The sequence below is a fragment of the Alosa sapidissima genome, chromosome 6, assembly GCF_018492685.1.
Source record: "Alosa sapidissima isolate fAloSap1 chromosome 6, fAloSap1.pri, whole genome shotgun sequence".
NCBI classification, from domain to species: Eukaryota; Metazoa; Chordata; class Actinopteri; order Clupeiformes; family Clupeidae; genus Alosa; species Alosa sapidissima.
In genome coordinates, this window is record NC_055962.1 from 31,576,378 (window position 1) to 31,601,774 (window position 25,397).

General features: G+C 42.4%; 1 protein-coding gene across 1 annotated transcript; it reads left to right on the forward strand.

Annotated features, from left to right (window-relative positions):
• LOC121711187 lies at window positions 1-24,533 on the forward strand. Its single transcript, XM_042094549.1, has 10 exons — window positions 1-61; window positions 441-764; window positions 1,375-1,659; window positions 17,412-17,537; window positions 18,975-19,070; window positions 19,415-19,452; window positions 22,606-22,674; window positions 22,794-22,868; window positions 23,479-23,547; window positions 23,643-24,533. Exons 1-10 carry the CDS (start codon window positions 1-3, stop codon window positions 23,697-23,699), a joined length of 1,200 nt encoding a protein of 399 aa, XP_041950483.1. The 3' UTR covers window positions 23,700-24,533.
• The last annotated feature ends 864 nt before the right edge of the window (window positions 24,534-25,397 follow it).

Below are 25,397 nucleotides of genomic sequence, written 5' to 3' on the forward strand. Positions count from 1 at the left end.
ATGGCAAAGCTGCACAACCCAATAGTGGGACTACTGCTGACTGTGCTGCTGCTACTGCAAGGTGAGACTCAACAAGTTTCATATCTATTAAAGTAGCTATGCGGAGTTATGTAGGCTTCAAGTTGATTTGAATGCAGACACAGAGCACACTTCAATTGACTTACATTTAAAACAGCGACACTGGTATTTAAAACTGGACACTTTAACAATGTAACCAGCATTAAGATGATAATTCAGAGAGTTGTAATCACTTCAGCCTTTACTCCATGCTTCTTAACAGATATCCCAGCATATAATGCTCTGACAAATATGCACATTTCCATGTATTTAGGAGAATTAATTGATGTGACATATAAAAAGATTTCAGACCATGTTTGAGCAAAATTACACTCGTACTGCGTATCTGTTAGTGATGTTGATTGCCATTGTGTGTTTTCCAGATGCCTATGGAAACCCAGCTGTGTTCTCTACTAAAGGAGGGGCCGCCACTCTGCCCTGTGCTAATGTGCAATATCACCGAGACTGTTCATCAACTACATGGATCTACAGCAGGAACAGCTCAACAGCCGCTGTTGAGGAAGTCACCCTTGGGAAGATCAGACCAGAAAACACACAGAGAGCTGAGAGGCTGAGTCTGCTCCCCAACTGTTCTCTCCACATTACTGATGTCACCACTGAGGACGCTGGACTCTACACCTGTCAGCAGTACCCAAATGGACAGAAATATGGAGAGGATGCTCAAGTCCACCTTTCTGTTCTTCACAGTGAGTATGACAGACAGAGAGACAGATAGATAGATAGACAGATAGACAGATACTATTTGGCACTACAGTTTTAGATTTGAATTTGTGCACATTCTAATGAGATGCATTTTCACATTCATATTTCATAAATATCTACCCTTAACAGAGCAAATTGAACAATACCTCCTGGATGAACCTAACCCTCTGGAAAAAATGAAGAGACCACCGTACATTTTTCTGATGTCATCCTACGGTTACTGAGTGACATTCAAATGAGTTGACGGTCATATTCAAATTGGCAGTGGTCTCTTAATTTTGAATAGGACTGTCAAGTCATTTGAATGTCACTTAGCAACTGTAGGATGACATCAGAAAAATGTGCAGTGATTTATTATTTTTCCCCCAGAGCTGTATTAATATAATTAGTTTAGAATTTACACACTCATACTACCCTTCAAATGTCATTGACCCTGAAAATGATGCGGCTAAGAAATACATATGCATTAAAATAACCAACAGATTAACCATACAATGCAATTGCAGTCCACATGTGTGCCTGAAAAAGGCTTAAAAAATAAAGTGTCTCTTTTTCAGCACAGTCAGTTAGTTATATTGTGTTTTCGATTTGTAGCTGCCTCAAGACTGGCTGAAAAGGGACTTGATGTGATCATCTTCTGCCTCCTGAACATCTTTGATGGCTGCAACAGTTTAGGCCAGGATAGGCATCTTAATCTGCAGTGGCTGAATGCCAAAGGAGTTGTGCAGAACTCAGACAACGTCATGATTGGCAGAGTAACTCAATGTGACATTAATTTGACTCTGAAGCACCCCGTTCTCCCTCAGAGGACTTGGAGATGCCAGCTGACTGCAGGAGGGCACGTTCAAGCTTCTGTGTCCCACACCATTGGAGAGACTAGTGAGTGGTTATGGGATTTTCTCACTGAAGACTACACAATATATACAGTAGTTGGTCTACTGTTGTACATAATATAGTTTTCTTCAGATATTTTTTCCTGTAATTTATCGCACTATGCAAAATGCTACACATTGACTTCACCTTTTCTACTGATTGCCCTGGTAATTATTTTAATCTTCACTCTACAATGACATTTCTTCCTCTCTGCAACAGCAAGGCCAACACCAAAAAGGACAACAACGACCACTATCACTACCACTTCCACCACAACAACAGCAACAACACTTGTTTTTACTTCACAAGGTACATTCAGTCAATCAAAGTACACCAGGTTTCAAAATACTGGCTATTGTTGACATTACAAAAACTGCATAGACTTTTATATTTCATTTTTACAGGTATTTGCATGCAAAACATGCAATCCACCGTTTTTACACTAAATTTCTTGGTTGGGAACTGTATGTCCAAACCGGTCGGTATGTCAACATGTAATGTTCACATTCAAAAGCATTCCAGTAAAAAGCAAATCAGTTTTTTTCCTTTACTGTTTATTACAGGAGGCACAGCAGAAATACTGTTTACAGTATGATAGAACAGAAAAAAATTACAGTATTGCTTACAGTGAACAAAATATCCATGAAACACACAAGAGCATTCTGAACAAAAAACAACAGCAAAAAGCCCAGATAAAAAGGGGGGAAACTTAGAAAAAGCACAAAATTACTGTATCTAATCTCTGCGATCTTCAGGGTTAGGCCACATGTTTTTTTTTATCAACATCGCATCTGATATTACAGTATCCAAGGCGATGCTAAAACCGCTTGGCAGCAGAAGAGGTTTTTATACTGTATCTATAAATATTTAATTTTTAAAAATATAATTAGACTTTCTGAGGCGGGCAGGGGGCCCCATTTTTTACATCTGTGCCCAGGGGCCCAGTGACCGTGTGTGTGTGGGGTATGTGTTTATGTCATCCATGAGCATCTTCTATCCATTTTCCCTAGAGATCCCCATTAGACTCAGCATCTTCTTCTTGGTGCTGATTGTACCTGGACTCATTGGAACTGTTCATTTAGTGAGGAGGAGGAAGCAGACAAGTAGAGGTGAGAGTGGCACACACACACACTCACACACAGTCACACACACAGTTACACACACACACACATACACCACACACACAGTGCACACAGACATACACCACACACACAGTACACACATTATATTTTAGATGTGTAGTAGTGTCAGACTGCTTCAGTGGTTTTATTTGTATTAATTTCATATAAACTTTATACGGTAAATAATTCCTGTCAATTTACAGAGGCTTCACAGTCCATTGAGCTGCAGGTGCTGAAATAATGTGATGTATTCAGGATGACGCCATCACCAGGATGAATGTGTTTCCACATGATATTCCCTGGAACACTCGTAACATGGCTTCAGCTTCCTCCGTCAGGTGGCGGACCTACAGTGGGCAAAACTGTCTCTTTCCAGATTTACATTTAAGCTATTAACATTTAAGCATTTAAATATTTAAGCTACAGAGCTACAGTTACAGCAATAGAATAAAATGTAAATATTTGAACATTTAAGCATTTTAATAGAATTACAGCTACAGCAATAGCGATTTCCAAGGTGCTGATGGATTGTTCCACTTCCTTATCAGTCAGGATGAGGATATTTGAGGATTATCTCTGTGCGTGCTTACTTACTCTTATCCATCAGTGTTAACATATGTGTCTATGAAGTCAAAAGGAAATTTAGTATCATTTCAATGTACAATGCCCTTGTTTTAATAATAATTATAATAATAATTATAATAATTATATTTATAAATAAAAAATAAATATAAATAATTATAATTATAATAATAATAATTATATATGAGTATTTGGTCTTTGTTTTGCTTCTGTGAGTAGGTCAAATAACATAGCGTTATGGGATATGTCTTAATAGGGCCCCTCAATCATGTACCATGGGTTATGTTATTAATGGGGTATGAATGGGGTCCAAAGAGTAAGTTTTAAAGTCCGCACATCCAAATGTCTGACATGGGAGCAGGACAAACAAACGACCAGACAAAAAAGAGAAAAAGTCCACTTCAACCAGGGTTTTCTGCTCCCACTTGTTTTTTTTTTTCGTGACGTTTCAGAAGGGTGATTACCCGAAACATCACGAAAAATAAAAACAAGTGGGAGCAGAAAACCCTGGTTGAAGCAGACTTTTTCTCTTTTTTGTATGAATGGGGTCCCTCAGTGAAATGACACAGTACAAGGTCACACTACACATATATATATATAGGGACTTCATGAACATGGGGAATTTTGGGTCCCATAGCAAGACCAGTTAAGAGCCACTGTCCTGCACGGTCTTGCATAGTCCAGCACGGTCCGGAACAGTTTTGCATAGTCCTGCACAATCCTGCTGTCAGGGTTACGAATATAGGACCCATGCGCAAGACTCTTTCTGACAGAAAACACACTTTAACTACACAAACTTGACAATTACCTGCATGCATGACTTGCACTAGACAAAACAGAGAGCCAATCCGACAGGGAACAGAGAAACAGGATGGTAGAAATACCTAGCGTTCATGGGCTTCGGAAAAACCTCCTCCGAGTGAAAACATCATCATTCCGCATTTTGCTAACAGAGTTGCCCAGTTAGGGGCTCGTCATCACTTTTGTCGTCACGTTGTAGTTCGTTTGTAGTCCATGTGGCCTTTCATGTCCAACAGTTTTAATGTGAACTTGGGAATTTGCCCTTTTTATCACTTGAAAAGCTGCATATCTTTCTTTCACGAGCATCTTACACTATATTTTAAGCAAATACAGTTGTTTGTTTAGGATTAGTGAGTGTATGTTTTAACCTTTGTTGTGGCATCCGTGTTTGTCACACATTCGATGGCAAAGCACTTGAACACTAGCTGTCAGAAAAACAAAGTAGCCATGGGTCCTTGTCATTCCGAGGTGCTCTGAATGCACCCATACACAGACCAATTAACAGAAAGACAGAGGACTGGACGAGACCAACGAGACAATAACGGGGAACAGGTGTGGAAACAGAAACGGAGGGAAAACTAACAAGACAGGAAGCACAGACCAAATAAGGAGATGGGGCGGAGACAAAGACAGGTGACAGGCAGGTCACACAAAGCACATGGGGAACCAGGCAAACACAGCACACACAGGACACTACACAAAGTTGCCACCAGGGTGGCACAAAGTCACTCCATCCAGGCAGGATCCTGACACCTGCATGGTCCTGCACAATCCTGCACAGTCTTGAATAGTCCTGCACAATCCTGCAAAGTCCTGCATAGTCCTGGTCCTAGGAAACAAATGCAGACCCCTCAGCAGAGTAAAGGCTTCTACATAATCGCCACTCCCGACTGGTTGCGCGGCAATGTGACGTCACGGGTGCGCTGTAACCATTTATATATCGCGCGTGGTGGTCGCAACACTAGTTGCAAGGTTATTACCGCTAGGTTATTACCACGGGTAAAACACTGCAGAATAGGGTTGTTGTTGCATTTGCATTCAGAGCCTGTCACATGATTATGCAGAACTGTGTTTTAGGGGTGTTTGTGGTAGAGGTGATGAGTACTTAGAATTCTCAGTTCTCAGAATATTCTAAAAATGTTCAAAGGTGTCAAAGACACATTTGCGTCTAGGGCTTAAAAGTACACTGTTGAGTCAGTCAAGTAAAATGTGAATAAACAGAACTTTAGATTGCCAATCTCAATAGATGTTCTCCCCAAAATGGGAATATAAATGGGACTGTAAGAAATAGGTCTAAATTAAGAATTAAAATTAGAATAATTAAAAAGCTTAATCTTGGCTGAAACCCAAAGAATCTACTATACTGTTGTGTGTGCAGCTTACGTTATCCAGTAAAACCTCCTTCAGGCTCATGCAGAGTGTGAAACATTCTCAATTGTTACTTTATTCAGGGTTGTTTTTTTGTCAGTATTGAGATTTACACTTAATCCACTCACATCATGCATCATTGCATGGGGCAAACAGGCAGACCAGACACAGTTAGAGACAAAAGACAGAAGTGACATCAGAGAAAAAAATAAAAGCTAAACTGCCAAACCACAGTGTTGAAATGGTTAGCACTTTAGTATTAAGCTTTAGCAAAAGTATATAAGTATATGCTCTTTTGATCCCATGAGGGAAATTTGGTCTCTGCATTTATCCCAATCCGTGAATTAGTGAAACACACACAGCACACAGTGAACACACAGTGAGGTGAAGCACACACTAACCCATAGCAGTGAGCTGCCTGCTACAGCGGCGCTCGGGGAGCAGTGAGGGGTTACTTTGCAGCCTAAAGCGATTATGCATTCTGTGAGTCTCAATGCAGAGATACAAACATAAACATATAAATATGAGCAAATATTAGCTTGATATACGTGTAAGACTGCCTGTTTGGGATTTCACCTCTGTTTGTCGATTAGAGATCCTCCCTGTAGTCCCTAATAAGGTGTTTTGGCAACCCTGTGTCATGCAATTGGGTCCAGAAGTCTGTAATTTTGTGGCAGTACAATTGTAATTCCATTCTGTTCATTTATATAGAAATATTAAATATTGATATTGATTCACAACACTTTACAGAGTCCATGGCCTGAACTCCCTAGCATCAACGTGGTGACAGTGGCAAGAAGACACCTTGAGCGAAACCCAGTTCAGAGTGGTACCCAACTGGAGAGGTACCCATCTGCTGCCATCACCCTGACAGTGCCAGTGGCCGGTTGCACAAAGCACCTTAAGTTTTTTCCCTTAAGTATGACCCTTAAGACTTAATTTCTCCTCAGGTAAGGGATTTACTTAAGGGTGTTGCACAGAACACCTTAAAATGTTTCCTTAGTTAAGGAGAAACGTCAAGGGATTTACTGCACTGAAAGGGAATTTCTGGCATGAAAATTCTATAGTTTCCACGGAGATTGTTCAACAGCTGTAGCCTACAGCTAACTGCCTTTGCCGCGATGCCGTTAGTTAACCCATCGAACACAGTGCTCTATCTTATCATTCATCTTACCTTAATATTAGCGAAAAATTATCCAGGTAGCAAGTAAAACATGTTATATACATGAACTGAACAATACTAGTTGGCAAGTTGACTAGTTCGCTCCTCAACACAAGCAGCAGAACTGGTGGATACTTTTATGGCTGCCAGACCCTCCAGAAGAGGCTACCATATGGGCCCTCAACAGGACCCCTGGAGAAGACCCCACCAAGCAGCCCAACGAGAGCCAGAGAAGACCTCAGCATCTGGTAAGTCTGCGGGTGATGGTGGTTGTGTTTTTAAGCCCTCTAGCAGCCCCAATAGACCCAGTGTTAGCTACAGTGTTAGCCCCACCTCAGCTGCAACAGCTAGAACCCCTGTCTGTCATGGTTGTGGACAGCAAGGTCATATCAGGCCTAACTGTCCTGTTAAGAAAGTGTCTGACTCAAGACTGTGTTATCTCCCTGGCCCTACCAAACACTTAACCTGGTATGTCTGATGTCACTGTCCCAGTAAAGGTAAAAGGAAAGACTCTGCAGGCTTTAGTTGATTCCGGAAGTAGTCAGTCTTTTATTCTTAAGTCTTGTTTAAAGTCCGATTTCCAGCCTGTAGGAAAGGTCAAGGATCGTTGCATCCATGGCGATGAGACTGAGCACCAGACCAGTGAGGTCCTCTTGGAGATTAACGGACAGAGGTACTTGTTAACCGTTGGTGTTTTAGATAAATGCCCTTACTCGGTGATTCTAGGCCAGGATGTACCTATTCTTACTGATCTTTTACAGAGTGTTAATACGGCTACTGCTTTTGTCACAACTAGAGCACAAGCTAGAGAGAAACAAGACCAGGTTTGGTCCAACTTACCATTTAAGTGTTGCCCTGGTGGCAAAACCAAAAAGTCAAAGGCAGAAAGGCGCAGAGCAAAAGTGAGGGGCACGGCAGTGCAGGAAAGACTCCCCACCTCTAGAGGGCAATGAAGTCTTGGTAGAAGACCTTATAAAGTTCCAGAGAGACGATCCCACACTTACCTCTTGTCTTTCTGCTGTAAAAACCCCAGATGAGACTAGGGAAGCCATTGAGGAGGGTGACACATGCTTTGTTTTAAATAATGAGAAGCTGTACAGAGTGAGTGCAGACATAGAACAGCTAGTGGTTCCTGAACATCTCAGAGCCAAAGTTCTGCATCTTGGACACAGCATTCCTTGGTCTGGCCATTTAGGCAAAGAAAAGACCGAGAGCAGAATTAAGCACAGGTTCTACTGGCCAGGTTTTCAGAGAGACATAGCAGAGTTCTGCAAATCATGTCCAGAGTGCCAACTAACTGCTCGCTCAAAGAGAGGTTTGAAAGCACCTCTGATCAGCCTTCCCATCATTGAGGTACCTTTTAGTCGAATCGCCATGGATGTAGTAGGGCCCCTAGAAAGAATCAGGGCAGGTCACCGCTACATTTTGGTCATATGCGACTATGCAACACGTTACTCCGAGGCCTTCCCCCTCAGACATACCAAGGCTAGACAGATAGCCAACTGTTTAATCCAGCTTTTCTCCCGTGTGGGGATCCCTAAGGAAATTTTAACAGATCAGGGTACTAACTTCATTAGCAAAACACTGAGGCAGGTGTACTCCCTGTTAGGGATTCGAGGTATCAAAACCACACCCTATCACCCGCAGACTGATGGCATGGTCGAAAGGTTCAACCAGACCTTGAAATCAATGCTGCGGAAGTTTGTGTCTGAGTCTGGAGCTGACTGGGATCAGTGGCTCCCTTTCCTGCTCTTCTCCTACAGAGAGGTTCCGCAGGCATCCACCGGGTTTTCCCCCTTCGACCTCCTGTACGGACGGGAGGTGAGAGGCCCACTTGACATCCTTCGTGAGAGCTGGGAGGGGGACGCTCCTCGCCAGCTGACCAACGTAGCGGGCTATGTCATTAGGATGCGGGAGAAGCTGGACCAGATGAGCTCCATGGCCCATGATCAACTGGCCAAGGCCCAGGCACAGCAGAAGACGTGGTATGACTCCGCTTCTGTATTGACTTTTCTAAACTGAACGGAATTTCTGCTTTCGACCCTTATCCCATGCCCCGTGTGGATGAGCTGCTGGAGCGTCTGGGGAAGCCTGAGTCTCTCAGCACTCTTGACTTGTGTAAGGGGTACTGGCAGGTACCACTCTCCCCCCGTGCACAGGAGCTGACGGCCTTCAGAGCTCCATCTGGCCTCTTCCAGTTCCAGGTCATGCCCTTTGGACTACATGGTGCCGCAGCAAGTTTCCAGTGCCTCATGGACCAGGTGCTAAGAGGCGCTGAGGACTACGCCGCTGCATACATTGACGATGTGGTGATTCATAGCTCCTCATGGGAGGCGCATCTGGAGCACCTGGGAGACGTCTTCCGGAGGAATTATCAGGCCGGGCTGGTAGTCAACGCCAGCAAATGCCAGCTTGCCCGGTCCGAAGTGTGCTACCTTGGGTACGTCCTGGGTGGTGGCACTATCCGCCCTCAAGTCAACAAGGTGGACGCCGTCCGCAGCTGCCAGCCACCCACAACCAAGAAGGGCGTGAGATCCTTTTTGGGACTGGTCGGCTGGTACAGGCGCTTCATCCCTAACTTCTCAAGTCGAGCTGTTGCTTTGACTGACCTCACTCGTAAGACCAGTCCTAACAAGGTGGTCTGGACTCCCGAGTGTGAGACTGCTTTCTGGGATTTGCAGGAGAGCATGTGCCATGAGCCGGTGCTGCAAAGCCCCGACTTCTCCTTGCCCTTCACAGTGCAGACGGACGCTTCAGGCCTTGGCCTAGGGGCTGTGTTGCTGCAAGGTGAGGGGGAGGACAAAAGGCCCGTGCAATATGTGAGCCGCAAACTTTTCCCTCGAGAGACCCGTTACTCCACCATAGAAAAGGAGTGTGTCTCGCCATTAAATGGGCATTAGAACGCTCTTAAGTACTATTTGGTGGGGAGGGAGTTTGTCCTAGAGACAGACCATAGGCCTTTGCAATGGCTCCATTGCATGCGGGATTTTAACTCCAGGATTACTCGCTGGCACCTGTCCTTGCGACCTTACAAATTTACTGTGAGGTACAGGGCTGGTAAGGACAATGTAATAGCGGACTTTCTGTCGCGCCACGAGATGGACGCTCCTTCTTAAGGGGGGGGGCAGTGCATACCCACCGTCACGGTAGCGAGGCGCTACCTTTAGTATACAAACGGACTGAGTGTCATTGTTACCTGTGTGTGTTTGTCTGACGTGTCTATGTGTTCAGTTCACCTCCATACTGTTTTAAAATAATTTGTTAACATTGTCATTCATCATACACCTCTGCCGTAATCCCGTAGCTGTTTAACTAGTCGACATTACCATCAAACTCTACGGTGCATTTATTGCATGCTACCAACCACTATCATTACATCGCTTACTGTTTACAATCATTTATTATTCACGTCACATATTCTGTTAAAATAACCACGCAACACAAATGTCTTTGTCTTAACTGTTCCGTTTATTTACCTTAATAGATACATGTGTTATCACAGCGTTATGTTTGTCTTACCGGTGTTTCGTCATGTCTCGTCTTGTTTGTATAAAGAATGTGTGCCGCGACTGTCCAGTTTAAATGTCGTTGAAACCCCCGGGTCAACCGGAAGTGATTCATAGTTTAATGAATTAATATTTTTTGCTGTTTCATATACATTTTAACTGTGTCAATTTTTTGTTTCATTTATTGAAAGTATTTTTTTGTTCTTTTGTTTATTTTTTATTATCTTAATTGCCAAAATACTGGCCTTATTTGGGAAAAATAAAAATCCCATCATCAAACTTACTCCTCTGCGTCCTCCTGAGTGTGATCACCTAGCTCAAGACTGCACTTCCACACTTTACCCTTCAACACTTTTGTTTTGACAAGTTGTCGTTGTTCTGTCTTCCACATTCATGAAAGGTTTGGTATGAGTGTTGAGTCATGTCTCATGAAACAGTCATGAATGCTTTATGTGCAGTTTATAGACAGCTGCTATGAATGTGTTATGAACTCACCCGTCAAGTAAAGTGTTACCGAGATGAGATGTTTTATAGTGAGTAGTGTATCTCGTTGGGGAAATAAGAGATGTTTTATAGTGAGTAGTGTATCTCATGTGGGGAAATAAGAGATGTTTTATACTGAGTAGTGTAGGCCTATCTCATGTGGGGAAATAGTGAGTAGTGTATCTCATGTGGGGAAATAAGAGATGTTTTATACTGAGTAGTGTATCTCATGTGGGGAAATAAGAGATGTTGTATACTGAGTAGTGTATCTCATGTGGGGAAATAAGAGATGTTTTATACTGAGTAGTGTATCTCATGTGGGGAAATTAGAGATGTTTTATACTGAGTAGTACATCTCACAGGGCTCTCAAGTTTTGAGGACAGGCAAGAGTGACATTCCCCGTCGACAATTCCCCCCCCGTCCGGGGGTTAAAGGGGTGGCTGGTCAGACGGGTTGCGAGAATGGGGGTGTTTCATTAATAATACTACAACTTTTTGTTGCTGTGTAATAATATGCCTTCAGATGTTCCAGAGGTCGTTTCGTCCGCCGCTCACGGCCCTCGAACCCGCCACCTCAACACACCGGCATGGGAGTCGAGCGCTCTAACCACTGAGCTAAAAGCCCAAGCTTCCAACTCAGCGGTTAGAGCCGTTCTTAAGGTTAGGGGTGTGAGAATTTACACGCGCAACTAGCATCACCAGCTAGCATACACCAGCCCCAGGTCGGTCAACAGTTGATCCAATATTAGTTGTGCAGAAATATAGCCCATCTTATACACACCAATTTAATTGAAATAGAAATTGTAAAGATTTGTATTTTTTGTAATTATTCCATATTTAGTGTAGTTATATCAGAACCTGAAGTAGCCTACAATCCAAATGCAAGCATGAAACTTTAAAGTATTATACCTTTCATTTGAGGCCAAGATTATGCTTATAAGGGGTTCATATGCAGTAGGCATTTGATTGCCAGTAGCCTACTGTATGCATTTTGGATAACCCAAAGTCCTATGGGGAGTTTTCATAGGGCATTTTACAAAATGCATGAGCATATCTTGGCAAATAAGTCTTGGCTAAAGTACTCATGTTGTCATTCTATATTGATCTACTTTTGCACACAGCATGACAAGACCTAATGCTAGGACTCAAGTCATATCAAGTCAAGACCTAGAGGGCTGAAATGTGGTCAGTTCAAAGATGCTTGTTATCCAGTAGAAAAAGAAAATAATAATCTAGCCTTTGTAACTTTGTGTCAGTAGGCTACATCACACTGTTTTCCAACAGTGTCTCAGCTTTCCAAAAGAGAGCAGGCATTTGATTAGTATGTAGGAGCAATGCCCTCCTAAGTCAAAATGGGGCAAAAGTATAATTTATAATTGCTCAGATTTGCAAAAGAAAATATTTGACACATGGCACTGACAATTCAATAATGGGCTTTTTCACCACCTCTGAGCATCCACTAACCTGGACCTTTTAGGGGGCTTTCCTCTCATGGTGAATGAGAGGATGCTTAATTGCTTTTTACCTGACATTTTTGAATACAGATGCAATGATTAATGCATCCATGGTCAGGATATAATTATATGATGATTTTAAAAGTGACCTATAACAATAGGCTATGCAATACACTTTAATTTGTTTAGTGCTAATAAAATGATTAAGCCTATTTGGAGTGAGAGATGTTTAGAATGTGACAATATGTCAGTCATCGTGTGAACGAAAGTAGGCTATGACTAGGCATAGACTACTTGTTCTGAGCAAGTGTTGTCAATGAACAGGCTGTGAAACTGTTGGCTAAGTTACAGACAGTCATGAACAACTGATGCTAATTGTCTGGGAAACATTCTCTAGCAGCAGTCACGTTGTCATTATTTGTGTCAAACAAGTTGTGGATTTGTTGTAACATTAAAAGATGACTTACTCTGTGCTGAAACCATGAACTGATGCTCGAAGCTTCAAGGTGAACGAAACAGGTTCGCGTTCAATAATTCCAGGATACGTGTTTTTTCATTGGTTGTTGCGTTAAATCTTACCCAGATACAATAGTGCTATTTTCTGATTGGCTATTTTGTAGCCCCTCTCGTTATTTTTGATTGGCTGATAAGTGACAGGCTCAACTCCAGGGGAGACGCGCTTGATTCCTGCCGGGTGAGAGTAGCGTGGCCAGAGACATTTTGGGCGCTGAGGCAGCATACTAAATATATAAATAGTTCTCTTTCAAGCATTCATTCGGTATCTCACTATGGGACACGCCCCCTCGCGAGTTCCCCAGAAGCCATTATTTCATTACGCCAGCCACCATTGGCTGGACGACTGACATATGCAACGTGGAGGAGGTACTTCCTCCTCCCTTATATTCTACGGCGCAACGTCATTGCTTCAGTCTAAAACCTCTTCTCGCCCCCAGAGGCTTGCTCTCTCGTATACAGGTGCTGTGGCTTGGTGGCTTAACTGTTCATTGAGCGAGGTAACGACTCGGTCCCCGAACGCTACCTTAACGCCGCTTCATCTTCGAAGAGCACTGGTTTGGACTTGGCTAGCCTGTCGCCAAACAGTAGCCTCTCCCTTGCTAGCCTGTCGCCAAACAGTAGCACGCTAGCCTGTCTCCAAACAGTAGCCCGCTAGCCTGTCTCCAAACAGTAGCCTCCAAACCCCAAAGCTAGTCTGTCTCCATACAGTAGCTCCAAAGCTAGTCTGTCACCAAACAGTAGCAACCGCTAGCCTGTCCTCAAACAGTAGCGAAACAACATGTCGACGCCAGTGCCCCCCCTCCCCGCGAGGAAGTACGAAGCCCCGGCTAGGATGTGTTTGTGTGGGAACAAGATTTCGGCCGCTGACACCCACCAGGTGTGTGCCGCGTGTCTGGGGCTGCAACACGCCCAGACCGCGTTAACATCCCCGGAAGTGTGTGAACACTGCGCCCGACTTTCCCTCCGGTCTCGCCGACGTAGGCTAGGACGCCTAGCTAGTCTCACCGACGACGACCCCATGCTAGGAGCGGATGACCTCCCTCCCCTTGAGTCAGCAACCCTTTCCCAGGAGCCGGCCGGTGCTGGAGAACTGGGCGCTAGCTGGGGCGACCAGCTCGACGCTCTATCGCCTATATCCGACACCGAAGACAGCCCAATGGGGATGCTAGGTGCGACTGGCGAAGCTGAACTCATCTCAGAGGATGACTCCGTCGACCTACTATCCCTGGGGGATGAGGATGCCGACGACTTATTCCTCCCAGCCACTCAGGCTGCTCGCCCGAGCGGCGTGAGAAGTGATAGCACCGCCACTGAGGCTGATGAAGCCGCAAGCGTGGGCCTTCACGACGTCTGCAAGAGAGCAGCTGCAAAGCTCGGCGTTCCCTGGCCTGAGGCCCAGAAGGAGACCGTGTCCTCTCGCTACGAGGGAAAGAGGCTCACGAAGGCTAAAAGCTCCACCAGACAACTACTGCCCGTCTTCCCCGAGTGCCTCGAGGAAGCCACACGCTCATGGAGCAGCCCATTCTCAGCGAAAAACCCGGCTCAAGGGCTCGCGGCGCTGGAATGGCCAGACATGGAAAGCAGTGGATTCTCCCATCTGCCCCCTGTTGAACCGCTCCTGGCCGCTCCGTCTGGCATTTTTTGTCTTATTGTCTTTTGTTTTTTGTCAATGTATTGTATGTAGAGCGCTTTGGGTTGAATGTTAAATGCGCTATAGCCTACTAAATAAAACTGACTTGACTTGACAAAACTGATTTCGTGATTCTGTTATGCATTTCGTCCACGTAATGGAATTATCATGACACATAATTCATTCCGTAAACTGCTGACTCACGAAATGTATTGCAGCAGGTCACAAAACTGATTTCGTGATTCTGTTATGCATTTCGTCCACGTAATGAAATTATCCTGCAACATAATTCATTCCGTAAACTGCTGACTCACGAAATGTATTACAGCAGGTCACAAAACTGATTTCGTGATTCTGTTATGCATTTCGTCCACGTAATGAAATTATCCTGACACATAATTAATTCCGTAAACTGCTGACTCACAAAATGTATTGTAGCAGGTCACAAAACTGATTTCATGATTCTTTTATGCATTTCGTCCACAGAATGAAAGCATATGTCACTGAATGCATTTCGTAAGTTGTTAAGTTACTATTGCGTGGACGGAATGCCTTCTGTAACAACACAATACTTCTGTGGACAAAATTGAAATAGGATGCACAGAATGGTGCGTGTAGGTGCATTCCGTATTTACGTAGACAGAATTACTTTTGACCAAACATTTCGTCTACGACAGTGAATACTGCATTCAGCATTATGTCCACGAAAGGAAAAGGCCACCAGTCAATTTCGTCCACGAAATGATGTACTCTCTTCAGTGTTTCGTGGACACAATGCAAACCAATTTGTGCATTCCGTGGACAAAAGGCGTTACGATGTAACATGGTTTCGTAATGAATATATGTATTTCGTCACACGAAAGTCATTCTGTCCACGAAATAAGGCATGTTACATTTGGCGCCCCATACTTGAGAGCCCTGATCTCATGTGGGGAAATAAGAGATGTTTTATACTGAGTAGTGTATGTTATGTGGGGACAAGAAGCAGAATGTAAAGCATGCAGCATAGCGTGACAGAAGTCACAAACATAATGCCCTTAATGGAGAAGTTAAAATATAACTATGGCTTGTGGTTGGGGTACAGTCAGCACACAGCACTATCTTATTAGGAAGTGAGTATTAGGAAGTATGTGAGACGAGCAGATTAATTCTCATCACCCCCTGTGTGAGGCCCAGAATAGACACACACCAGCTCAGAGATCAGAGGAAATGGCAAAGCTGCACAACCCAACAGTGGGACTACTGCTGACTGTGCTGCTGCTACTGCAAGGTGAGACTCAACAAGTTTTATATCTATTAAAGTAGCTATGTGGAGTTATGTAGGCTTCAAGTTGTTTTGAATGCAGACACAGAGCACACTTCAATTGACTTACATTGTATTTAAAACAGCGACACTGGTATTTAAAACTGGACACTTTAACAATGTAACCAGCATTAAGATGATCATTCAGAGAGTTGTAATCACTTCAGCTTTTACTCCATGCTTCTTAACAGATATCCCAGCATATAATGCTCTGACAAATATGCACATTTCCATGTATTTAGGAGAATGAATTGATGTGACATATAAAAAGATTTCAGACCATGTTTGAGTAAAATTACACTCGTACTGCGTATCTGTTAGTGATGTTGATTGCCATTGTGTGTTTTCCAGATGCCTATGGAAACCCAGCTGTGTTCTCTACTAAAGGAGGGGCCGCCACTCTGCCCTGTGCTAATGTGCAATATCACCGAGACTGTTCATCAACTACATGGATCTACAACAGGGAAAGATCAACAGCCGCTGTTGAGGAAGTCACCCTTGGGAAGATCAGACCAGAAAACACACAGAGAGCTGAGAGGCTGAGTCTGCTCCCCAACTGTTCTCTCCACATTACTGATGTCACCACTGAGGACGCTGGACTCTACACCTGTCAGCAGTACCCAAATGGACAGAAATATAGAGAGGATGCTCAAGTCCACCTTTCTGTTCTTCACAGTAAGTATGTCAGTCAGAATTAGATCATCTGGATTTATTATTTGGCACTACAGTTTTAAATTTGAATTTGTGATATTCTAATCAGATGCATTTTTCACATTCAGCAGAATGCTCCCCTTGGCCCTCTAGCTCTCTGTACTATTTGTATTTTCTTATCTACCTTTAACAGAACTAATTGAACAATACCTACTGGATGAACCTAAAGCTCTGGAAAAAATTAAGAGACCACCGTACATTTTTCTGATGTCTTCCTATGGTTGCTGAGTGACATTCGATTGAGTTGACGGTCATATTCAAAATTGCAGTGGTCTCTTTAATATGACTGTCAACTCATTTGAATGTCACTCAGCAACCGTAGGATGACATCAAAAAAATGTGCAGTGATCTATTATTTTTCCCCCAGAGCTGTATTAATATAATTAGTTTAGAATTTACACACTCATACTACCCTTCAAATGTCATTGACCCTGAAAATGATGCGGCTAAGAAATACATATGCATTAAAATAACCAACAGATTAACCATACAATGCAACTGAACAAATATGAATTATCTTTCGTTTGTTATAGAGTCCACATGTGTGCCTGAAAAAGGCTTAAAAAATAAAGTGTCTCTTTTTCAGCACAGTCAGTTAGTTATATTGTGTTTTTGATTTATAGCTGCCTCAAGACTGGACAAAAATGGACATGATGTGATCATCTTCTGCCTCCTGGACATCTTTGATGGCTGCAACAGTTTAGGCCAGGATAGGCATCTTAATCTGCAGTGGCTGAATGCCAAAGGAGTTGTGCAGAACTCAGACAACGTCATGATTGGCAGAGTAACTCAATGTGACATTAATTTGACTCTGAAGCACCCCGTTCTCCCTCAGAGGACTTGGAGATGCCAGCTGACTGCAGGAGGGCACGTTCAAGCTTCTGTGTCCCACACCGTTGGAGAGACTAGTGAGTGGCTATGGGATTTTCTCACTGAAGACTACACAATATATACAGTAGTTGGTCTACTGTTGTACATAATATAGTTTTCTTCAGATATTTTTTCCTGTAATTTATCGTACTATGCAAAATGCTACACATTGACTTCACTTTTTCTACTGATTGCCCTGGTAATTATTTTAATCGTCACCCTACAATAACATTTCTTCCTCTCTGAAACAGCAAGATCAACACCAAAAAGGACAACAACGACCACTGTCACTACCACTTCCACCACAACAAAAGCAACAATAACAACAATAGCAGTAGCAGCAGCAGCAACAACAACAGCAACATCACAACAAACCAGTAAGAATGTTGATTTAAAAAAAAAAAAATCTTTAATTTGTAATATCTTGGTTACTGAATAAGCTGGAATGTTGATTTTAACTGCTAAACCCACATTTTCAAGGTCAGGGAATCCAATGGTGCTAGTTACAAAGCTACAAGACTTTACCCCATTGACCCATAGATGCATAAGTGGGTCAAAAATGACCCGGTGTGGACGTGTGGTTGTTTTCTTGCAATATCATTGTAATAAAAAGTTGTTCACATTTAATATAGGCTACCATGTCCCTCAAAAAACATGTTTTTTATCATCCCATTAAAATACATCCACAAAATGGGTAAAAAAAACTACATGATAACGCTGACAATTCTAAGGGCTAAGGGCATACTGTATATAAATAAATATATTTCCATGCAGAATTGGTGGATATCTGGTTATTAACTTTACTGGTAACACAATAATGGTACACTATTTAACATTAGGTAAGTATTAGTTAAGCATTAGCAAACACTTAATTAATCATTATTAAGTATGTCTCCAACATTGCTTAAGGATTAACAAATGTGCTTTCCCTCATTATTTACTAGGTGTTATCAGTGGTTTTTGCTGTGTTATAAATCATGAATACTCCCTTTCCTAAATAGCTACATCTATATTACTAAGGGTTCAATTAATATGTGAAAGCAATAAATAAATACATAATTCCTAATGTGTACTGAACTTGTGATGGATTAATAATTAACTATAGATTATGCCAATGTTACTTTTCTTGGCACTTATGTCATTGATAAAGTATGAACATAATTAACTCCAATATAATATAGAGGGAATGCACCAATAGCAGTCTGAAAAAGATCTCAGAATTCCTGTAGCATAGCAGCTCTCTTTTGCGACTGTGAGACTGTTTTGCGGCTCGCAACAAGGAAGCAAGTGTCATCAGCGTCACGGGTTGGCTTCGATGTGAGTGGTTGAAGTAGCACGTCAATGAAGATGACGGACAAGTGGCTTATCCTATCATATGCAAGGATTTTTGATAAGGCCCAGCCTTCTGAAACACCTCTCCAATGGAGTGATCCCAGATGGATGAGTGGAGCTAGGCCGAACAAAATTCATCTGGCGAGAGTCAGGTTAGGGAATTAGGCAGTGTCCTACCTGAAACTAGAAAGTTGCTAGGTCGGTAATCGCCAAAAGAGGGCGCTTACCCAGGTCACTTTGGGAGTTACTGAGGATATGTCACGTCAGAAGCAATACATGCAGTAAAATATTTCTTTGGAGATAAGTGGTTAAAACCAAAGTTACCGGGATAAATGCAGTAATCTCATTTCATAGCATACACTCAGGATTTGGAATTGTCCACAAGTGTGAATCAAATCCCAGTTCAGGCACATAGATCCAAATATAGTGTAGTATGGATGCCATAGCTTGGTATCTCTCACACACACTTCCTCATCTCACAGGTTTCCCTTTTATTTTCATCTCTGCTGTGGTGGCTGGACTGGCTGTTTGTCTGATTATAATTCCTCTCATGGTGCGATGGAATAGGACAAGAGAGAGTGAGTATCTGTGCTCCTAGTTCTAGCACTAGTTTATATATATATACAGTAAGCACAACAAAAATAGTATTTTATATGGGATGGGCTGGGGTGTTGGCTACAATAGATCATATTTTAAAAGTTTCGCTAATGATGTTAATGATGATGATGGAACTGCTCAGTCTTTTTAAATAAATAAAGTGGCCAGTGTGTCATCCTTTGCATCAGTAAGGTATTTTAGATTATGTGTTGATACTACATGGGTGTCCAGTAGTGCTATTGGGACTGTACTTCACACTTCAGTTTCTCATGATTCATATCAGCTTCATATCTCCCTGTTTGACCCTTATGTGCCCGATGAGCAGAAAGCTCAGGAGGTGGAAAGACCCCCCAGCAGAACACTGTGAGTATAGCATGTGATATCAGCAGAGGAGCACTGTGATATAGCATGTGATATAAGCAGAGGAACACTGTGTGAGTATAGCATGTGATATCAGCAGAGGAACACTGTGTGAGTATAGCATGTGATATCAGCAGAGGAGCACTGTGATATAGCATGTGATATCAGCAGAGGAACACTGTGTGAGTATAGCATGTGATATCAGCAGAGGAGCACTGTGATATAGCATGTGATATCAGCAGAGGAACACTGTGTGAGTATAGCATGTGATATCAGCAGAGGAGCACTGTGAAATAGCATGTGATATCAGCAGAGGAACACTGTGTGAGTATAGCATGTGATATCAGCAGAGGAGCACTGTGATATAGCATGTGATATCAGCAGAGGAACACTGTGTGAGTATAGCATGTGATATCAGCAGAGGAGCACTGTGATATAGCATGTGATATCAGCAGAGGAACACTGTGTGAGTATAGCATGTGATATCAGCAGAGGAGCACTGTGTGAGTATAGCATGTGATATCAGCAGAGGAGCACTGTGATATAGCATGTGATATCAGCAGAGGAACACTGTGTGAGTATAGCATGTGATATCAGCAGAGGAGCACTGTGAAATAGCATGTGATATCAGCAGAGGAACACTGTGTGAGTATAGCATGTGATATCAGCAGAGGAGCACTGTGAAATAGCATGTGATATCAGCAGAGGAACACTGTGTGAGTATAGCATGTGATATCAGCAGAGGAGCACTGTGATATAGCATGTGATATCAGCAGAGGAACACTGTGTGAGTATAGCATGTGATATCAGCAGAGGAGCACTGTGATATAGCATGTGATATCAGCAGAGGAACACTGTGTGAGTATAGCATGTGATATCAGCAGAGGAGCACTGTGATATAGCATGTGATATCAGCAGAGGAACACTGTGTGAGTATAGCATGTGATATCAGCAGAGGAACACTGTGTGAGTATAGCATGTGATATCAGCAGAGGAGCACTGTGATATAGCATGTGATATCAGCAGAGGAACACTGTGTGAGTATAGCATGTGATATCAGCAGAGGAGCACTGTGATATAGCATGTGATATCAGCAGAGGAACACTGTGTGAGTATAGCATGTGATATCAGCAGAGGAGCACTGTGATATAGCATGTGATATCAGCAGAGGAACACTGTGTGAGTATAGCATGTGATATCAGCAGAGGAGCACTGTGATATAGCATGTGATATCAGCAGAGGAACACTGTGTGAGTATAGCATGTGATATCAGCAGAGGAACACTGTGTGAGTATAGCATGTGATATCAGCAGAGGAGCACTGTGATATAGCATGTGATATCAGCAGAGGAACACTGTGTGAGTATAGCATGTGATATCAGCAGAGGAGCACTGTGAAATAGCATGTGATATCAGCAGAGGAACATTGTGTGAGTATAGCATGTGATATCAGCAGAGGAGCACTGTGATATAGCATGTGATATCAGCAGAGGAACACTGTGTGAGTATAGCATGTGATATCAGCAGAGGAACACTGTGTGAGTATAGCATGTGATATCAGCAGAGGAGCACTGTGATATAGCATGTGATATCAGCAGAGGAACACTGTGTGAGTATAGCATGTGATATCAGCAGAGGAGCACTGTGATATAGCATGTGATATCAGCAGAGGAACACTGTGTGAGTATAGCATGTGATATCAGCAGAGGAACACTGTGTGAGTATAGCATGTGATATCAGCAGAGGAGCACTGTGATATAGCATGTGATATCAGCAGAGGAACACTGTGTGAGTATAGCATGTGATATCAGCAGAGGAGCACTGTGATATAGCATGTGATATAAGCAGAGGAACACTGTGTGAGTATAGCATGTGATATCAGCAGAGGAACACTGTGTGAGTATAGCATGTGATATCAGCAGAGGAGCACTGTGATATAGCATGTGATATCAGCAGAGGAACACTGTGTGAGTATAGCATGTGATATCAGCAGAGGAGCACTGTGTGAGTATAGCATTTGATATCAATCTGGTCAGCGGAACATAGTGTGAGTATAGCATGTGATCAGTCTGCCCGCAGTTGAAGACTAAAATGGAGTTGACGACTCAAAAGCAAAGTTTTAACACAAAGGGGAATCTTAACTAATTTAGGTTAAGACAAACAGAGGACCCTATATAGTATAGTATGTGATATCAGTGTGGCCAGCGGAATGGAGTGAGTATACTATGTGATATCAGTCTGGCCAGCGGAACACGAGTATAGCGTGATATCAGAACACAGTGAGTATAGTATATGATATCAGAACCCAGTGAGTATAGTATGTGATATCAGAACACAGTGAGTATAGTATGTGATATCAGGACATAGTGAGTATAGTATGTGATATCAGAACACAGTGAGTATAGTATGTGATATCAGTGTGGCCAGCAGAACACTGTGAGTATAGTTGAGGACTAAACTGGAATGCTCGACTCGGCAAAGTTTTAACACAAAAGAGAATCTTAACTCACTAATTTAGGTTGAGACAGGGCAATTCCACGCAAAACTGTCACGTCCATAACGCTAACTAAATGCCATGGTATTTATATGATGCAATGCTTACGTGAAAAGTATCTCATGTAAGTCCTACAACCAAGAAGAGTGAATGCTCAAATTTCAAGTAATCATCATTTACATCATACCAGCATTGTGTTGGCATTATGGACGTGACAGTTTTGTGTGGAATTGCCCGACAAACAAAGGACCCTACAATTTGAAAGATGGGCAAAGTCTTAAGTCGTAAAGGGGAATTCCGACGATTTTTTTCACTCTGTTGGCTGAAGCAACTCAAGCTAGGTAAAACCTATTGTTTTCAGGTTTTTTTCCGTACCAAAAGTAGTCCTCGACCTTGAGAAACAGAGATCTTTGAAAGATCGCCTCAGTTCCCCTTTAAATGTCATGTCATCATGGACCAAACATTATTCTAATCATCCTCATTGTCATGAACAACATTAAACATTATTCTCATTCTTGTAAGAAGAAAAGCAGAAAAATACATAACAGTCCTATGCAAGGTACTTGTCATTACACTGTTGTCTCCTGTTCACACTTGTTTTATTCATGCTCCAGGGTGCTACACTGTTGTCTCCTGTTCACACTTGTTTTATTCATGCTCCAGGGTGTTGCAGATGCCAACCGCTCTTCCACAGTGCAACCATCTGTGGTCAGTGTAGAATCTGGTGATGAGGTGAGGATGTGATCATATTATTTTTTTTCCTCAACAAAGGGTCTTTACTTTATGTGTAATAAGTGTGTAATGAGCTGTTACTGTTTAACACACCATTTTACTAACTCTGTTTGATCCAGACTCAGTGTGCAGACACTGTCCTCTATTCCTCTGTGAACAAATCTGCAAACCCTGCTGCTAAACTGGGTGATCCTGTGAGTATCTGTAGTTATTCTTACGGTACTTACATTACAGGACGGGGCGGGATTATGTGTAGACTGCCATATTGGTGTTACTAACTAACCCAATGCATTTCCATGGAGGATTATTTGAGCGCTGTGTCTCCTCATTAGAAAGTCTCTCTTACAGTAACGCTCTCCAGAATAGTATAGGGTCTTTGGCGCCCCCTATGGGCCATCTTCATGCATGGTGATTCCCCTCTTTATTTCAAGTGTAAAAAGGTGACTGAATGATGCAGTAAAACTGGTTGATCATGTGAGTATCTGTATCAGAGTTTTAGTATAAGTGTATCATTACATGCTGTTATTATATCAGCACATAGTGAAGTTAAATGCCCTAAAATCACAACACGTAATGTAAAGTTAAATTCCAATAGTTAAATGAGAGTTTAGAATGGCATCATAAATGTACATCATATTAACTGATAAATATAACAACCCAATCATATGGATAAATATCTTTCACTCTCACTATATTCTTTCTAATAGTTCCCTTGGCCTTTCTGATAGATATACTGTAGATACAGACAGAGGTCTTTAGAGTGCCACATGTGGTCAATTCAACTAAGTTTGTATTTCTTAACAGAAGGAGCCAGGAGATGTAACATATGCTGCTCTTGCCCACCACCCTCGAACACAAGCTCTCCCTCCTGCTGTGAGTACACAGTCTGAACTGAGTGGGCTGTCTGGCTGTTTACATAATCACCATCACAATCGTCATCAGTAACTGTCATTCCACTTTCATTTCAGACGCAACATGAAGACAGTGTGACCTACGCCACTGTCCACATCATGCACAAGGATTAAAGCAAGACGATATACACGACCCGAGAACTTCTTCTTGATGGCTGGGAACTGTTAAAAAATATTGTTTGTTTTTTTTAAGGTAGGCTAAGCCCGAGTCATATGAACTTTTACTATCTGAGAAATGCAATGTACAGACTGATTCAAGGCTTAAGGTTCTCAAAAAGATGGAATTCAGGTGCATGCGGAATTCAGGTTGCGGAATTCAGAACTGTGCTGGAATTCAGGTGTGGGTCAAGTGTGTCCATTTAATATTTGAAAATAGATATCTACAGGCTACAATAGAGTTGTAATTTTTCAGAAATTCAGGCACAGAAATATTCCTTGCTTTAAGCCCTTATGATTTCAAAACATGTTTTTAAGTATTTTCAAGTGTTACTTATGCAGGTCTGCACCACCACGTATGCACATGACATGATAAATATTCAGGTATCTCTTTCATGATGAATCAGATGTAATTATGGTATGGAAAACGTTAAACTTGTGATTTTGTTAATATATTTGTTAATATATTTTTTTGGCTTTTATGCCAAACCTGATTCCCCAGTGGGCACATGGACCCACATATGGTGTGGGCGTTGTGTAGCGCCACACCGACCCCCTAAACTTGTAATTTTCTTGTAAATATATTTGTAATAAACAAATACTGTAAATGATAAGGTCCTCAGCGTAAAGCCTACAGTAGAGAGTGGAAATAGGACTCGGAATGCAGTGCAACTCAGAAATCTTCTAATGGCATCTTTTGGACGCTCCCTTGAGTTCAAATCGCCTTATTCACCCGGCGGCCAGAGTGAGGCTACAGGGTACATTTGCCATTACACTTCAGTCCAGCAGATGGTGGAGGTAATGCACTCCTTTTTCAAACTGCCAAAAAAAAGCTCACAGAAAAAGAAGAAGGATTCGCTGGTTCTTCTTCTTCAGTGAGTTCTTTTTGGCAGTTTGCAAACGGAGTGCATTACCTCCATCATCTGATAAATATAACAACCCAACCACTTATACTGAGGTGTAATGGCAAGTGTATCCTGTAGCCTCGCGCTGGCCGCCGGGTGAATACGGCGATTATCTGTTAGTTGCTCCCCCTGCTGGCCAGTTTTTTATATGATCTTTTGTTCATCTCTTTTGCTCGTCTGTGCCATCTGTTTTCTTTCAGCCTCATGTCCTGATCTCTTCCCCTCTCCTTTTATGGTTGGCACTTCCTGTCCTTGCTAGTTTCTCTCCATTTCTGTTCTTACCTGTTCTTTGTTGTTATCCTGTTAGTCTTGTCCAGCCTTTGGTCAGTTTGTTAAATGGTCTCTGTTATTACCCTGTTAATCTTGTCAGTCTTCGGTCAGTTTATTAAATGGTCTCTATTATTACCTTGTCAGTCTTTGGTCAGTTTGTTAAATGGTCTCTGTTATTACCCTGTTAGTCTTGTCCAGGCTTCCGTCGGTCTGTTAAATGGTCTGTGTATTTTTTACACTGCTGTCCATGTATCTCACTTGTTTCATGTCATGTCCTAGCCTGTAAATTGTACGTATGTTTGTAAATAAGTTTGTTAGTGTTTCAAGGTTTCTGATTTCTGCTTGTTTTTTTTCCTACGGTGTCTTTGCCTCACACTTTAGAATAGTCTATCTGCCTGTTTGACTGGAACCTGTGTAGGACTGGCTGTTTTGGATCTAGTATGTCTGTCAATTAGAGATTTGTCCTGTAATAAAGTGTTTT

Bases quoted from the DNA above. Each gene is read 5' to 3' on its own strand.
- LOC121711187 (XM_042094549.1), top strand. From the start codon at position 1: ATGGCAAAGCTGCACAACCCAATAGTGGGACTACTGCTGACTGTGCTG. The intron at 19,453-22,605 runs GTGAGTATAGCA...TTCATGCTCCAG, and splicing joins AGACCCCCCAGCAGAACACT to GGTGTTGCAGATGCCAACCG. The intron at 22,869-23,478 runs GTGAGTATCTGT...ATTTCTTAACAG, and splicing joins CTGCTAAACTGGGTGATCCT to AAGGAGCCAGGAGATGTAAC.